Genomic DNA, 18224 nt, shown 5'->3' on the forward strand with positions numbered 1-18224 from the left:
GGTTGGTGAACGTGATCACTATAAATACCTGGGTATTCTCGAAGCGGACATCATCAAATCAACAGAGATGATTAAATGAAAAATTTCTTAAAACTAAATTGTGCTAGAAATCTGCTACACTTGTATCACTAAACGAAAATACCCTTGACTAGCAACCCCCCCTTCAGTGTAGAGGTTCTTAGATGCCAAAAATCTTCTACTGATAGATCATTTGCTATGACTGCTTGCCTTTGGAATTAATTTCCAATTTCCTGTTTCCCCAACAGTTACACATGCAGAAATTTATAACAAATATCTTTTTTTCATGACTTACGATTCGCTGTCGTCTGGCCTTTTATCAACCCTGCTAGCATCTTTCGGTACCCCGGGATCTTGGCAGGATGCGACTGAAAATAACAATTTTAGTAATTTACTAGTAGTATTCACACGGTGTTACTCGGGTGGAGATATATTGCTATTGCAAAATAATTTCAAATCTAGTCATTTACAATATTTGCCTTGTAAGAAAAAAATTAAAAATCACATTTGTAATATGAGGTCAAGCAATAAAAAGTGTTAACGGGATTATGCTGTACTTGTTATTCTTACGTTTAAATTTAAAAAATCAAAATAAATTCGTTTTTAATTATATTAAATCTTAAAATATAAAAAATAATTCTTTAAATGTTTAAAGATTTTTCACCAATATATTTTTGTTTTATTAAACGACCAACAACTATTCTTTTTTATATAATCGTTTTACCTTCTAATACATTTCAATTATTTATGGATCGAACCAATAATTTCTTCTAGTGACTCAAGATGGAATGAAAGGAAAACTTTAATGGTGTCTTTGATTCTGTGAACAATGTAACCGTTGTTAATTTCTATCACGCACATATAAAACTTGACTTTTATCTATGAGGTGCCTTGAACAAGTTTCCAGACGTTTTTTTTCGTATGGGCATTTTTATTGTACACACATGAAACTCTAGTCCCCTTCGAATTAATCTCCTCCAGCTGTAATACACTTTTTGCACCGTTCCAAAAACTTCTGGAAGTCCCCGTGGAAATCCACTACAATCTTCAGTTCCTCACGAATAATTGTACTGACATCAAACAGTGCACTTGTTGTCTCTATAAACGCACGACGGTCCTTTTCCATAAAATTCTTTATTTGGCCAATCAACTCTGGTATTCTGACTTCCTTATTCCTCCCACACTTCTCGTCATCTTTCACAGACTCCCTGCTTCCATTGAATCTCTGGTGTCACTCCAAACTGATGCTCGGTTCATGCAAGATGGTTCAAAAGCAGTCTGAAGCATTCCATACGTTTCTGTGACATTTTTTTCTAAGTTTAAAACAGAATATTATTGCATATCTAAAGTGTCCTCACGTCCAAATTGCATTTTAGAAACTAACTAGCTGTGACAATCAGACTTTAGTATTGTATATTCCAATTCCTAGTGTAGCTGTTCATTTGAACACAAACTCATAAAAATTGGTCAGTCATCTCATAAAATATATAACAATAACATACCGAATTTTCAAGAGTCTATGACAATTTTAAATGCCTGTACAAAAATGTTTGTAAACTTATTCAAGGCATCTCGTATATATCTATAAAGTTGAGCTTTTTTTCCTTGCTCTGGCATTGATATTTAAAACTTGGTAGGGATAAATCGCGTATCTTCTGAGCAAGTGTACATATACATTTTTTATCTTGAAGTCGCTTAATTTTTAGCCTTTTTATCCATCTAACGATAGCTCAGACAGTATCGACGAAGGCTGAAGCGCTAAGTAATGACTAATGCTCCAGCACTACATATTTTGGTTTTGATTCCAGCTTATGGTGCCAAAGTAATTAAAAAAAAACTTTTGAAATCATTACTATATATATTAGGTACAATATAATAATCAATAGAGAATTTGCTCTATAATAATAAATATGAAATCTGCATAAATTTTAATTATTTAAGCGTACATTAAGACCGGGAAACGCCGGTTGGTCTGCTAGTATATATAAAAGAATTATTTATTTGATAGTCAAACTTTTAACCCAAGATTTCTCTTCTCAATTTTCTGACAAATCTTTAAAGGACCTTTTCATTTTTTGGTTGGCCATGTTTGCAATCCCGTTGACGTCACGGTAAAAGCGTTGCCCCTCCCCAATTTTTAACCTCACAAGGTGAGGGGATCTTGTTGCTAACATATGGATCATTCAGGAATCATAAGTTAATTACAAATAATAATAAAAAGTGTTTGCCTCGGTGACATTAGAAAAAACATTTTTACCGTGACTTTTAATGGTTGCCTTTAAGAAAAAAAATTGGAGAAAACTATTCTTACCTGGAATGCATATAGGCATGTACCCTGACCAAGTTCCGTCTCCTAAACATGTTCGGAGAGCAGATCCAATTAGAATGTATCTTTTATCACATTGATATGTTACACTAAAATATAGAAAAGAAAGATTATGTCGCATCCATAATAAAGTATCACACCCGGTTGGAAAGAACAAACAACGGATTAGTATTAGGAAGAACGAACAGTTTAAAGTGTGCAGAATAATGGAGACTTATAGACACTAGTAAGATTTATTACTTGTCAGAAGCCAAACATTGTTAAGGCAGTTTTCACTCGATATTGTATGCAATTTATTAGGGGTATAAACAAAACGAAATTGATTTTGTCTTCTCATTAAAACTGCATCTAAAATTAAATTGCTCTTCATTTTGAATATCTAGCTACCATTCCCAACTTAAATACCCTCTTCAACTCCCACTAGCGCTATACCGTGACCTACATAAATGGTCTTTGCACTAAAGTCACGTAACTTTCTGATGTCACGGAATAAAGTCTAAAGACACAACCAGAAGTACCGGAAGTAGGTAAATAACTATTTTCTTTTTTATGCTAATAGATGCCGAGCGGATGCGTTGTACCTACTTGCACAGGGAATTAAAAAAAATGGTCCAAAAGTGACTATATTTTATTTTCCTTAGGACAATGAATCATATTCTATTTGGACAAAAGAGATGATTCCTCGACGCGGAATACAGGAATAAAGGAAATGATTTTTTTCAAGTTCAATTATTATTAAAATTTGAAATTTCATACTATTTAAACAAGTGTCATCCTATATATTAATTATTAATTTTCAAAATTTTCAAATAAATCTTTAAATGAGTTTTTTTTTTTTTAATATTATGGTTTATTATTATTATTTTTCCTTTTAACTGTATGCGTACGGGAGAAAATTGAAAAATTACCCTCACACCGCCTCACAAAGAAGCCAATAAAATACTCATCCCATTTAACACGAGAATAGTAGTTCGAATAAACGAAATTATCAATTTTTACCGAAAGAATTCTAAACAAGAATCATAATATTTGACTTTGGTTCACTTTAATTCTAGCCAGAAAGAAATAATTTCTATACATTGGTTGAAACGTTTCAAAATCACTTTCGAATTTCGTATGGTTATTGTGATAGCCATTAAAAAACTATAAGATTAAAGGAAGGATGGTTGAAATATTTTGTAGTTGTAGATATTTGAAAGTAACTTTGAGACTTTAAACTATTGAATTAACATTTTTAAATTTGAGTTTTGCACCATGCAAAGAAAAAGAAATGACTAAGTCCATCATTTGCACCTCCCCCCTCATTTAGCCTTAAAAGTCCCCAAGGCTTTAATATATTTAAATTTGAGTTCAGCACCATGCAAAACTGCTAAATAGACATACACAGAAACTTTTGGACAAATATGGTAAAATAATCTCTAGAATGGAGTGCTTTTATCAGCCCCAAAACAGCCCCTGGGGCACACCCAAGAGTTATCGCGAAGTATAAACGAACAAAATTATATAGAAATCAGTTAGTTACAATTTTCAGAAAGTTTTATAAAAATCCAGGGCATCAATCTTTTTATAATAAGCACAAAAGTGTCAATTTTAGCCATTTTAAACCGAAAGGCACGCACCCCTAGGGGGGCAACCGGAGTTTTCCCGGAAAATCCGTTCTGTGGCGTTTTTATTAAAAAATTTTTTTCACAAACATTAAACATAATGTTTAATGTTTGTGCAAAATTTGAAAAAATTCCAAGGCGTAGTTATTGAGAAAAGTGCGGACAGACGAACGGACGAACGGACAAGGTTGAATTTACAGGTCCACTCTTCTTTTGTCGGGGGATAAAAAGGGGATAAAATTAATGAATAAAATAACGAAAGAAGCAAAACAGTTCACTTGAATTAAATTGGACGAGGTTGCTTTTAAGTTAGGATTTTACTCTCAATAATCTGACGAAACTTTAGAAGAGCTCTATTTAAAGCTTTCTGCGTCTTCATTTTTTTTTGTCTTGTCCTGTTTGAGGTCCCGTTAAAGTCAGGATAAAAACAGTACCCTTATGACTTTTAAGAAAAAAACATGCTTTTTAAACAAGGTTAATTATCATTTTTTTTACTAAAATGAATTAGGCAGAAAAAGTTTTGCCCCTTCACATAATTGTCTAAAAACCATGAATAAAAATCAATACAAAATACAAAAAAAAGAGAACTAGACAATAAAGACATTTTTTTAAATATAAAAAACAATAACCAAATAAAAAAAAACACTAATGAATTTCCTTTATTTACTTACGTTTCGAGATATTGAAAATCGTATTTATTGCTGTCGTCTCCAATGTGCCCGTTGGTGGGCATTTTGGGAGTGTCGCATGTAACCTTTCTCACGCATCTAAAAAGCAAAAATAAGTTTTAGTTTTTGGCTGAATTTGTTTATGAAATAGCTCCAGACAAGACATGAAGCTATTTGACTCAAGGAGATAACAAGAACAAAAAATAATTATTACAAAGGCAGGAAGTTTTACAAGACGCAGGAAAGCAATGGATGTGAATGTACAAGATCACAGAACACGAAGGATATACATTTTATTCAGGTTAAATGAAAAACAAAAACGTTTTCTTTTGTTATATATTCTTAAGAAGCTGGTCTTCACAGCACAGGAACTGTGAATAATTGTACTGTTTTGAAAACAAAACTGTTTAGAAACAAAAAAGAGCAAGTGTAGCGTTGTATCAGCCGTGCGGGCAATCACCTACAGATGGTGTCTCGATAAAATTATTGGTTAATATTACTGTACTTTGAAGTTGATATTCCTTAGAAACTTCCGCTTTGGTGGACGCCGGATGCACGTCTAAGTGAATACAACACAAGTATTACCATTTTTTTTTTTACTTCTATCTTCTATATTATCTTTCTTCTTCTTCTTCTTCTTCTTCTTCTTCTTCTTCTTATTATTATTATTATTATTATTATTATTATTATTATAAAAAGGTATTATTATTTATTATTATTCCTTATTAATAAAAGTAAATAGATATATTATTTTGCCATCTAATTTTCATGTGTGTTTTGTGTATACATATACATAAATCAATCCCAGAACTAAAGTATATAGTTCAGCGTAATTTTTATATATTTGTATGTACAGGGTTCACTCCTAAACAATTAAGCGATCATTGCGAATTTTGAGACACAGGCAAAACGATGGATAATGTGGGCCATACTTAGTTGAATTTAGTTTAAATTAAAAAGGGGCAAGGGAGGATGAAAATTCTTCATGGAAATTTCGACCTCCAATATTTGTGAAAATTTAAGAATAATTATTAGACTTTAATTAATAAATTCTTATTGAAGACCAGTCTCTTTGGAGCAATTTACAGAGGTTTTAGAGGTATAATATCAGCACACGCTCCGATGTGAAAATTCAAATATTTCAGATTTGCATTATATTTCACTCATGATCATTAGACATCAATTAAGCAGGATTCTCTGAATTTCAATTTATTCTTAAGACCCCTTAAACTTAAGCATTAAATTTGAGGAATTATCCACTATCTTAATTATTCATATTAGAATAAGAATTCTAGAGGTAAGACTTAGTATCGTTATGTCTTGATTTTTATCTTCGTAACTGGACATAAAAGTGGTGCAGAAAAGTTCTGTTCGTAAAATAATTTTACCTGTCCTAGGACGGATATTGTTCTTGCTAAAGTATATAGGAAGAAAGCCTTAGAGAAACAAACGTCGATTAACTCACATTTAGTACACAATTAAGTATAACAATAACAAGTGAAGCATGCATGCCCCCCCCCCCGCGAGTGCACAGTGAACGAGGCATCAAAATATGACTAAGTTCAATTTGAGTTCTGCACTATGCAAAGAAAAAGAAATGACTAAGTCCATCATTTTCACCCCCTCCCATTTAGGCCCAAAAGTCTCTTAACCTTAACATATTTAAATTTGAGTTCGGCACCATGCAAAACAGCTAAATAGACATACACAGAAACTTTTGGAGAAATATAGTAAAATAGTCCCAAAAATGGAGTGTTTTTATTCGCCCTAAAAGAGCCCCTGGGGCACACCCAAGAATTATCGCAAAGTATAGACAAACAAAATTATATAGAAATCAGTTAGTTACAACTTTTCAGAAAATTTGATAAAATTCGAATGCATCAATTTTTTAATACACACAAAAGTGTCAATTTTAGCCCGAAAGGCAGCCCTAGGGGGGGGGGCAACCGGAGTTTTCCCGGAAAATCCGTTCGTTTACTTTTTTACTCGTATCATGTTTAATATTTGTGCAAAATTTGAAAAGATTTCAAGGTGTAGTTATTGAGAAAAGTGCGGACAGACAAACGGACGAACGGACAAGGGTGAATTTACAGGTCCCCCGACAAAAGGAGGGGGACCAATAATAGATATAATATGTGTGTTTGTATTACCTTGATGGTTTTTCGGACCAATGGAAATCAGGTGAACAGGTGCGAGTGTCATTTCCTTCCAGTCGATACTTATGATGACACTTATAATGCATTACGTCTCCTGGGCTGGACATATCTTTGGCTGTTATGTCACCATTATGGAGAAAAATTGGGCGTGGACAAAACGTACGAGAAACTACAAAAAGAAAAAAAAGTGTCAAAAAAAAAATCCCATGTTAAATATGTCTACTTTTTTTTTTCGAGTTTGTTCGTACACAAATATAAACATGTGATTGGTTGACAAAAACGGAATAGGCAGAGTACGTATTACTAAGGCAGTTTTTTATGTGTTCGAATCTTATTTAACTAAATATGTTTTAGAAATTTAAATAAATAACCATAGCATAATTAGCCCTCCCAAACAACTATCTATCTATCTATCTATCTATCTATCTATCTATATATATATATATATATATATATATATAAAAGTGAGAATGTGTGTGTGTGAGGACACTTCTTAACCTATATACTCAATGAATTTTTGATCTAGAGTCTTGATATTTGGTATATAGAGTATTCAAAAACGTGGAAAACTTTTTAATTGGTTTTCATCCTGAAAATAAGTTGCTAAGGAAGCAAAATTGAAAAATTGATACTTAGGTATCATTGGTTTTTTATATGGTTGACAACTGTTTCGCGAGGTTTGAAAATGTTTTTAAAGATATTGACAAGCTGGTCTAATGGTTATCATACTTGACTCACTATCTTTAGTTTTTGATTTCGATTTCAGCTCCAGTAATTTTTTTACTTACAAAGAAGTAAATTGTTTAGGAAAAACATAATACTTGCATGCACCTGTCTCAGTTTATTTCGTTTTTTTAACTGTATTTTTAAAAAGGAATTTAACGGTAAGTTTAATACCACACAACACCGATACATCATCTAGTATGCCTATAAAAGTGAGAATGTGTGTGCGTGAGGACATTTCTCAACTTATATACTTAACGAATTTCTGATCTACAGACATGAAATTTGGTATGGAAGATGCTCGGACATGGGGAAAATTTGAATCAGGTTTCATTCGAAAACAGGGTCGCTAATGGGTTAAAACTGAAAAATTGGTACGTAGAGGGTCATCAGATTTTTATCGGTTTGTCAACTGTTTCATGAATGCTCATGCACGAACGGTCCCTGACAGATTTTTTATGTTAAGAATAAGTAGGTTTGAAAACACTTTTTAAAGATTGTGTCAAGTTGGCCTAATGGTTATCGTAGTTGACTCTGTGTCTTTAAGTTCCGATTTCAGCTAGAATATTTCTTTAGTTACAAGAAGTGAACTGCTTAGAAAAAACATAATACTCGTATGCGCATGTCTCAATTCTGTATGAATGAAAATATGATTATGCGTATTTTACGACCGGGAAAGTAAACAAACATAACAACAAACCGACAAAAATATTCGATTGAAAACATAACATCCTTGGCGGCGGTTACTTCCTCCTCCTCCTCCTCCTCCTCCTCCTCCTCAAGAAGAAGAAGAAGAAGAAGAAGAAGAAGATTAAAAGCCAATACAAATCCAAGTTTTATGGCAAAAGTTTTACTTACCTTTTGAAGGATCAACGTTCACATTAGAACAACTGCTTCGTCTGGTTGAGATGCAATCCCAACAGGAGCGGAAATAATTACAGATTCGTTTTGGATTAATTTTTTCACAAGGTAAACATTTCGCTCGCGGAGGGAAATGTTCGTAGCTAAATATTCGACATCTGAAATAGTGTTTAAAAAAATTCAAATTACAGTATAAGTAACTGACTGATAATTCGAATATATATATATATATATATATATATATATATATATATATATATATATATATATACATATATATATATATATATATTCGAATTATCATATATTTGTGCAAAATATATTTTCTTATAATATATACCAATCCTTATTTAAGAAGCTCAATGTAATTACAGAGCAATATAGAGAATAAATGACAAAAAACTATATTCCAAAAATAATGATATAATTTATTCCTTTAAATCAGTTGACTTATACAATTCTTAGCAGTATCTGTTTCGTAGCGCAAAATGAATCACTTAATTATTATATCAATCAGTGAATCTATCATGTCCTAAACTCATCAGAAGAAATAGCAACAGATTGTCCGCGGGCCCACCCGTGTGTCCGATACTACCGGTCAGTACGCAAGCCTTCTAGACCTTTTTCTATCCACTTCCCCTGAGCTATGCTCATGTTCCGTTCTATCTCCTCTGGGATCCTCCAACCACTGCGTCGTATCAGTTAAGATAAAAATGAAATATAATAAATCTACAGACGTACCTCTCCACCGTACTGTCTACCGATACTCTATGGCGGACTGGGATAGCTTTCGTACATTCATATATGATCTACCTCTCCATTCCATGTTTAAAAAGGGTGTGTCCTCTATAGTATCAGACCTGACTGAATGGTTACTTGTAGGCATAGACCAATTCATACCATCTAAAAATTCCAACAAAAACTTAACAGCCAGCCATGGTTCTCCCCCGAATGAGTTGCTGCCATCTCTCGACAAAGACTTCATTCCTAGGGCAATTGCTCTCGACATATCAAAGGCCTCCGATAAGGTTTGTCATAAAAGCCTACTACACAAGATTTCCAGCTACGGTATAACTGGAAATGTTTTCTCGATCATTAAGTCATTTCTCTCAGATAGGCTCATAAGAGTAGTGGTTGATGGGCAGACATCAGAGGCCCACAGTATTAATGCTGGAGTCCCTCAGGGGTCCATACTGGGCCCAACTCTCTTCCTGATCTACATCAATGATCTCCCTAAACACATACTAAAATCTTTCGTTGACATCTATGCTGATGACACGACCATCTATGGCAACACATCAAAGGCTGTAAATGATGATGTTCTCTCTGATTCTCTCTCCTCTGATCTTGAGCGCGTGGTACAGTGGGGAAAGAGATGGCTGGTTACCTTTAATGCATCTAAGACCAAGCTCCTATCTCTACATCACAAACGCTCTGATCCCCATCTGGCATCAATTGAAATGGATGGCTCTCGTCTAGGGGAGGCCCCACGTTTTGATAAGCTTCTGGGGTTGACCTTTACTCCTGATCTTAAATGGAACACATACATCAAGTATGTGGCCTAGGTCACTGGGAAAATGGTGGGATCCTTCTACCGCTTCAGAAGATATCTCACTAATCTCTATCTATATAAGAGCCAAGTACGTCCAAAGATGAAGTACTGCTGCTACATCTGGGCGGGAGCTGCTAAAACAGCCTATACTGCCTTGACAGAGTACAAAATAGACTTCGTGGCTTGGTGGGGGATGCCCTTTTCTCTACCCTGCAACCTCTTTCCCACATAAGAGACGTAGCGAGCCTGTCATTGTTCTATCGTTATTTCCATGGCAAGTGCTCGTCTGAGTTCTATTCTCTGGTCCCCCCTCGCCAATCTTTTTCAAAAACACCCGACTAGCTGAAACCACCGTCAATACTTTTCCCCACTCCCTATCTGTGCCTAAATCAAAACGTAGATTCCATGAATAAAGCTTCTTCCTTAGAACTGCACGCCTGTGGAACTCTGTTCCGCTTGCCTGTTTCCCTTCCGACTTCAACCTGGATGTCTTCAAGTCCAACACAAACAAATTCCTGATGAACCGCTTCCCCCCTAAGTAATGACACCTTACCAATTCTCCAATACTATTGCTACACTATCCCGTTGATTAATGTACACACAATAACCCTTATCCCCGAGGGGCCATTGGGCCTTGATAAGTGGTGAACTCCATGTAAAAAAAAAGCAACAATGACTCCGTTAAAAGGAAATGAAGTTTTATTTGACATGATTAAAATCCGAAAATTGGAAGAGAAGCTACATATACCTTTAATATGTTTCCATTACACTATTTTGAGTTTTTCTTCTGATGAGTTAAGGACATGATAAATTCACTGATTGATATAATAATTAAGTGATTGATTTTGCGCTACGAAACAGATACTGTCAAGAATTGTATAAGTCAACTGAATTAAAGGAATAAATTATAAGATAAGTCAACATCATGAATTTTGGAATATAGTTTTTTGTCATTTATTCTCTCTCTCTCTCTTTCTTTCTCTCTCTCTCCCCCTCTCTCTCTCTCTCTCTCTCTATATATATATATATATATATATATATAAACGTGCTGGTCAAAAAAATAGAACATCGTGTGTTTTTTAGCGCTAAATTCTTATTGAGGACGATCTGTAAGATGTAATTGGCGCTTAAATATTTCTATCATGCTAAACTAACTGAAATAGTTGTTTTACAACAGAATTTTTTCATATCAATTGCAATGTCAGTTTTTGAATATTTTGTGTTTCAAACTAATAGAACAATGCAGGTAAGTAAACAAAATGTTTTTTTATTAACATAAATACAAATAAAATTAATCAATATTTAGTAGCAGCACCTTTTGCCTTGATAACAGCATCAATTCGCCGGGCATGGAGTCAACAAGCTTCTCGCAATTCTGTGTAGACACTGAAGCTTATGTATTCTGGAGTGCAATCTTCATGGCTGCAAGGGTAGTAGTTTTTTTTTTTGCGGAGCTTCCTCTTTATCTGGATCCACAAGGCTTCAATAACGTCGAAATCTGGCGAGTTCGCCGGCCATTCAAGAACAGGGATCGATCGTTCTCGGAGCCAGGCAGATGTGGTGTTGTGCGCCGGTGCGAAGTCATGTTGAAAAATGATGTCTGTAACCTCCCTGTCAAACTGGTTATCCTACACTGGCAGTAAATGAGCTTCCAGGATATCTTGGTACACTTTTGCGTTTACAGTTCCTTTGATGAAGCATAAATTACCATTTAGCATTCATACTGCGGGAACTTCACAGACTTCTTAACGCATTCTTTGTTATACCGTTCCGTGGTTCTTCGCCAAACACGTGGCCCTTAGTCGCCAAAGGAGATACAAAATCAAGACTCATCTGAAAAGATCACACGCCACCATTCGTCTGCAGTCCAGGTTTGATGAACAGTTGCTTTTCAGATGAGTCTCGGATGAAAACGGTATAACCTTTTTATAAAATAGAACGGTAGTTTGATTGAAGCACTGCTGGTAAACAATATGTAAGTATATAAAAAAGTTGTCAGCAACTTAGAATATCGCGGTGTTAAAGCGACATGATGACTGAACAATAACAGACAAACGAACGTAGATCTTATTAAAATCAATTGATTTATCAAAATCGTTCATATATATAAATCAGTAAATACAGAAACTACTGCTTAATATAACGGGGATGGTAAATATCTTTGATAATTTCGAGAATATATTCATCTTTTCCTAAAAAGCAAAGCAAATTGCCATAAAAAAATCCGTAAAGAATGAAACAAGAATACGAAATCAGGTCAGATGTGAAGCAGAAAAAAGGGGGGGGGGAAGCTGATTTCATATTTCTTTCTTACGGCATTTTAAAGATTTTTAGTTTGCTTTCTTTTTGATAAAGATGAGCATATTCTTGAAATTATCAAAGATATTTACTATCTCCATAATATTAAACGGTCAGTCCATAGATTTATGTGAGTGATCTTGAAAAATAAATGTACAAAAATTTATAATTATAATAAGACCTTCGTTCTTTTGCCTATTTTTCTTCATACGTCACATTACTTTAACATCCTGGTATTCTACATTGCTAACATCCTGGTATTCTACATTGCTAACATCCTTCTTATACACATGGATATTCTTTTACTTTCCATTATTGTTACACGCCTGTGTTTAATAAATATGTGATGTTGTTCATTGTGGTTTTATTTATTTACTTTGGAGTTGCCGACAGAATCGACAACTTATTCAAGTATCCAACTAAGTTGCATTAATACGTATATTGAACATTTTGTTAGATTATGGACGACCGGGCGTCGCCGAATGAACTAAAGATTATTATTATTATTATTATTATTATTATTATTATTATTATTATTATTATTATTATTATTATTATTCGAAATCTCGATGTTTGAATGCTAAAAATGCAATAGAAAAATAATGTTGACGGAAACGCGATATTTCGATTGGGTTTGGAATTTGGGAAAATGGAACGACAGATAAAATATGTATGAGAAATTTTACTTGGTTGAAACAAATTTAGGAATTTTAGTTTTCATAAATAACGATGTAAATACGCGACAAAGATCAGGTGACTTCTTTGGCCACGGTAGAGTTTATGACGTAGAAAAGAGTTGGTCAGTTAGTGACGTGGCCAAAAAGAAAAGAGTTGGTCAGTTAGTGACGTGGTCAAAATTTAAACAAATATAGTTTTATATTAGTCCTCGCGCGAAAATGTTTTAAATAATAATAATAATAGAATAACAATAAAAAAGACGTTCGCTGGCGAGGACTACTATTGACCGTAACCAGTTATAGAGTCCTTTTGGAATTTTCATCTCTATTTTTCTTGTTATGTACTGAATATTTGTTAATGAAACCTATATGAAATATGTTCCTTATTAAATTTGAAAGATTTTCTATTCTGAAAGAATTAAAAAAAATTTAATCTAAAAAGTTATTTTAAAGTTTTTGTTAAAAAAATCAAATTTTCTCATTATTCAGACCTGTATTACAAAGACGGGGAGTTGCAAAAAATGAGTTGTGGTGTGAGGAGAAATATAAACTGAAACAGAGAGAATATTCAGACCTGTAATAATACAAAGAGGGGGTTGCAAAAATGAGTTGTGGTGTGAGGAGAAATACAAACTGAAACAAAGAGAATATTCAGACCTGTAATAATACAAAGAGGGGATTGCAAAAATGAGTTGTGGTGTGAGGAGAAATACAAACTGAAGTAGAAAGAAGGAGAGTTTTAAAATATAATCTTAAAAAGATAAGGTACAAGTTAGAAAAGCATTTCATCCAAGGCATGAAAATTGTTAAACAAAATGTTTTTTCTATAGGCTTTAAAAATAAAGGTACAAGATTCAATTTGAAATTTATTTATCTTCAAAGTGCACTTTTATAAATTTTACAAAGTAAGGTATAAAAATTTAATTTAAATTAAATCAAAAAATTACCTTGCATTTATTTCATGTAATGTATAGTTTGTTTAACAATTTTCATGCCTTAGATGAAATGCTTTTCTAACTTGTATACACGTAGAGTTAGTAAGAAAACAGACGAGTATGGATTCCGACAGATGGGAAGGAGTGAGCTAGGTCGGGTTAGATAACCGACGGTAGTAATAATCTCTGCAGATCGTGGAAACTATCGGGCACAGAAAATAACAAGAATGTAGAAATAAGGAACTGCGTGTAACTCCAAACACAGGAAACACCAAGAAATAAAATAAAAGTTATATGAAAATATAACCCAAGTGTCGATTGCCGTTCCTTGGGATGAATCTTCATCGCAACTTTTACAGACTCGCCAATCAAGACCAACCGATGGACAAAGGCATGTAGCCCCACAGAAGCGGTTACTGCTCATTTTGTTAAAGACAGTCGCGTATGTTTATGGTCCCGTCATTGTACTATAGTTCAATCTGTTATACACACAATCACATCCATGAACATTTATGTACACACATACGTCACAGACGACACATGCTGCTAGACAACTACACGTACATGAAAACTTCATTATATATACAGCGCGGCTAGACTCGCACATATAAATGTATACCCGTCATATAGATTACTGTGTATTACGGATACGTCCACCTCGCAATACAACACATTTAACACAACGTAGGCGTAGAGCGATCGATAGAGCACTCACTATTAAATGGGCTGGCGGGCTTAGCGACGGCGAAAAATACATGACGTTCGTTTAATGTTTATGGAACAGACGCAAGGGAAGAGTAAACGTTTCTTTCTGTTTGAAGAATTGAAACTGACTGAAAAAATAAAGAAAAGTTTTTCTTGCATAACACCATGAAACCAAGAAAGGATTTGCGTACAAAGATAATATTTTACACGATGAGTTTCTGTTTTTTTTCTACTTACAATTTTATGGGCACCTCGATTTCTTGGTTTGACTCGACACCACACGGGCATGTGACAAGCATATAACCACATCCCGGGAGTGTAGCAGAAACTGATAGTACGGTTATTGTCACCAAAAAGAAAATGTGTATCGCCAATGCTGAAAAAAAAGAAGGAAATTTTCAGATTACTTACGTCGTAATAGAAACACAATTACAATCTAAATGTATACTAGGTACGTGCAAAATGAAAGCCGATGCTCAAACATTTGGCCCCTCCCTTTACTTAAAAATTCACCAGAAATCAGGAAATTAACCAATTTTAATGAAAATTTCAGTATCTATCAAATAATGATCACGTAAGATAATGAACCCATTATTTTTATTTAAATTTTAGTGGAAATGTATTATTTCGGTTAAACAAAAAATACCTTTTCTAAAGTTATGGTTTTCAGTAGTAAAAAAAAAAATGCATAAATTTATTTTTGCTTTTTTATGAAAATAAAACATCGTAAATTCTAACAATTAAAAAATATATATTTAATTTTTACAGGAACATTACGAAAAAAAACCCTTTAAATCCGTATTAATAAATTAGAAATTTTTTTTTTCAAACTATCGATATTATCATTGAATTAAGTATTGTTTATTTAATATTTTCATTAAAAAAAAATTTTATAATTGCAAAAAAATACTTCTACTTTTTTTTTTAATTATAGGTTTCGCATAATTTTTATATGTAAGATTCTAATATTTTATTTACTTGCATGAATGTGAAACTTCCGGCGTAACTTAAATTTTACTTAATCTTTTTGACTTTTAATTTAAAAACAGGAACATATAAACATAATTGAATTAAAAAATGGTAAAAATGATACAAACGTTCAGGATAGGAATGTACGGATGCCCGTCTGGGGAAAATAGAAAACCAGCACCCCCTGCCTCCTTTTAATTATATGACGATCTCAGATTTGGGGCTTCCGTATAATCGATGTTGACAAAACTTCCGTTTGTTGCGATTTTGCGAAGAGTAGAATCCCTCAATTTTGGGGGCTAATTAAGCTAATTTTTGTACAAATAAGGTGTTTTTTTTTTATTTAATTCAATATTTTAGGATCTTACTAATTATCTTTGAAATAGAACCAGAAAACTAAATTTATGTTTTAAAGGATTTTTACAATGAATTAATTTAACTTTTAAAATTTAGTTGAATTCGTTAGCTCGCCGTGAAAACATTTTTCACAACTTTATTTTTCATGTGTACAAATATTTTTTTCCTTTGGGAAATTAACTTTAGTCTTTAATCTTTCAAACACAATCAAAAAGTAGTTGGAAACCGAAAAAAAAATTATGATAAATCGGCTTTCAAAACTATATCCCCCTATCTTTATTCAGACATTTTCACGCGCACCTTATTTATACCTTAAGCGACCCTCGTTTTCCTTAATTAATTCCTTAAGCGACCCTCGTTTTCCTTAATTAATTCCTTAAGCGACCCTCATTTTTCTTAATTAATTCCTTAAGCGACACTAGTTTTCCTTAATTTTTACTTTAAGCAGTTCAACTTTTTCGTCTTTTTCCGCCTATCAGGTTACAAAAATTAAGAGGTGGCAAAGCAGACACAAGATCAAGTGTTCTCAGACTGCCCGTTCTTTATATACACCCATTTTCTGGTTTTAGGTTTAGTTCGGCAAAAATCGGTTTCGTTCAGTTCAAATTCTGTGATACTACAGAAAATTCACACACAGTGATCCTCCATCCTAACACCTAAAATATTTTACGGATATTTTTTATAGTTAAATCATTTCATCCCAAATATCGCTGGAACACGTGTACTGCTAGTATCTTGGAAGTTTTCCATCCTTTAAAATTATAACAAAAACACTTTTGATTGAGATTGTCGGCCTGACTTCCTCATCTTGGTTGTTATAGTCGGCCTTCATCAGGTGTTTTGTATCAAACTGGGGAACCGTTTGTTAGGAATCTCGAACCCAACCCTTTATTATTATTACGGGGGTACCGTGTTCGGACTCCAGCTAGACTCTGGGACATAGTTGCTGATTCTCTGTTTTGAATGTTACTTTTTCACTGCCTTCATTCAAGATTGAACTCAGCACCTTTGGGTAACTGTAAACTTTGATACAAAGTCTAAGACCACTCGGCCATATGTCACTAGGACAATTCTTAGTTGGTTTTTGTTAATGTTAAAACTATGTTGTTATTCAAGGTTTTCTCTCTCTATCAGAGGTGTCCAAATTGCATTCAGCTCTATGCTTGGTTTGCTCAGTAGGTTGTTATGTCCGAGCATGTGAGCTGTTTCTTTAAGTTTTCTCACTTTCCAGTGGGTCTCTCTGTTTATTATTTTTACTTCATCCCATAGGGGGCGATGGTCCCCCCTCTCCATCCAGACATGGTTGGCTATACCCGATTTTTCCGTCTCCCCTTTAGTTACCGCTTTTCGGTGTTCTTCTACCCTTACTTTAAGGGGGTGGCATGTTTCACCCTTGTAAACCTTTCTGCAACTGCATGGGATGGAGTATATGCAGTTCTTGGTCATATTCTCCACCATGCGGGGCTTCACTCGTACCAGGTGTCGTCTGAGTGTTGACTCGCTCTTGAATATCATCCTGATGTTGTAGGGGGCACATATTCTCTAAATTTTTTCGGAGATGCCTCGTATGTATGCATACAGACAAAAAACACTTTTTATTTCATGTTAGAAAATTCCTATGTTTGTAAGTCAGTCACTTTCCGTCATTGCATTAGTTTGCTTTGAAAAATGTACTTTAGTTCTGATATTATTATAAGCAATTGATTCCCATGAAAAGCTGATTCGGGGTTTTAAAAACAAAACAGTATTTCATATCATGGCGTCTCATCAGTGTTGATCAAATACTAACCTCCTTAAATAACAAGAGAAAAAACGCTCCAGATATTAGATATTTTTTTTTTCTCCGATTTAATTATTTTGTCAACCTATTCATGGTATTAAAATGTTGCCCGGGCGAATGCATGATGTTACTTCTAAACTTAAAACTTATATACTTAAAAACTTATATAAAATACTTATATAAAATACTTATATAAAAACGTATATAATATAATTATATAAATACTTATATAAAAACTTGTATAAAATACTTATATAAAAACTTATATTAAATACTTATATTAAATACTTATATAAAATACTTATATAAAAACTTATATAAAATACTTATATAAAAAACATATAAAATACTTAAATAAAAACTTATATAAAAACTTATATAAAAAACTTATATAAAAAACTTATATAAAATAGATAACAATAAAACGATCTGAAAGTGACAAAAATATGATGGTAAAAATGTTCAAAATAAGTAAAAAATGAACTAAAATTAAAAACTAAAATTACTAAACTTAATATATAACTAATAAATAACTAAAATAAAAAAAAAATAAAATGATACAAGTTCTAGTGAAATCCTTAGTTTAAGGTTCCGG

General features: G+C 33.4%; 1 protein-coding gene across 1 annotated transcript in view; it reads right to left on the reverse strand.

Annotated features, from left to right (window-relative positions):
* LOC145243538 (clotting factor C-like) overlaps positions 1–18224 on the reverse strand; it is a 43611-nt gene that overhangs the window by 19496 nt on the left and 5891 nt on the right. Inside the window, exons 2-7 of the mRNA XM_080106510.1 lie at positions 14761–14899; positions 8354–8514; positions 6767–6941; positions 4620–4715; positions 2330–2433; positions 314–386 (exon numbers count right to left, since the gene is read on the reverse strand). Coding sequence (XP_079962636.1) covers positions 314–386; positions 2330–2433; positions 4620–4715; positions 6767–6941; positions 8354–8514; positions 14761–14899 — 748 coding nt within the window. The remainder of the gene's footprint in view (positions 1–313; positions 387–2329; positions 2434–4619; positions 4716–6766; positions 6942–8353; positions 8515–14760; positions 14900–18224) is intronic.

This window comes from Euprymna scolopes, chromosome 22, assembly GCF_053919585.1.
Source record: "Euprymna scolopes isolate OS-2025 chromosome 22, ASM5391958v1, whole genome shotgun sequence".
In the NCBI taxonomy this organism is placed as follows: Eukaryota; Metazoa; Mollusca; class Cephalopoda; order Sepiida; family Sepiolidae; genus Euprymna; species Euprymna scolopes.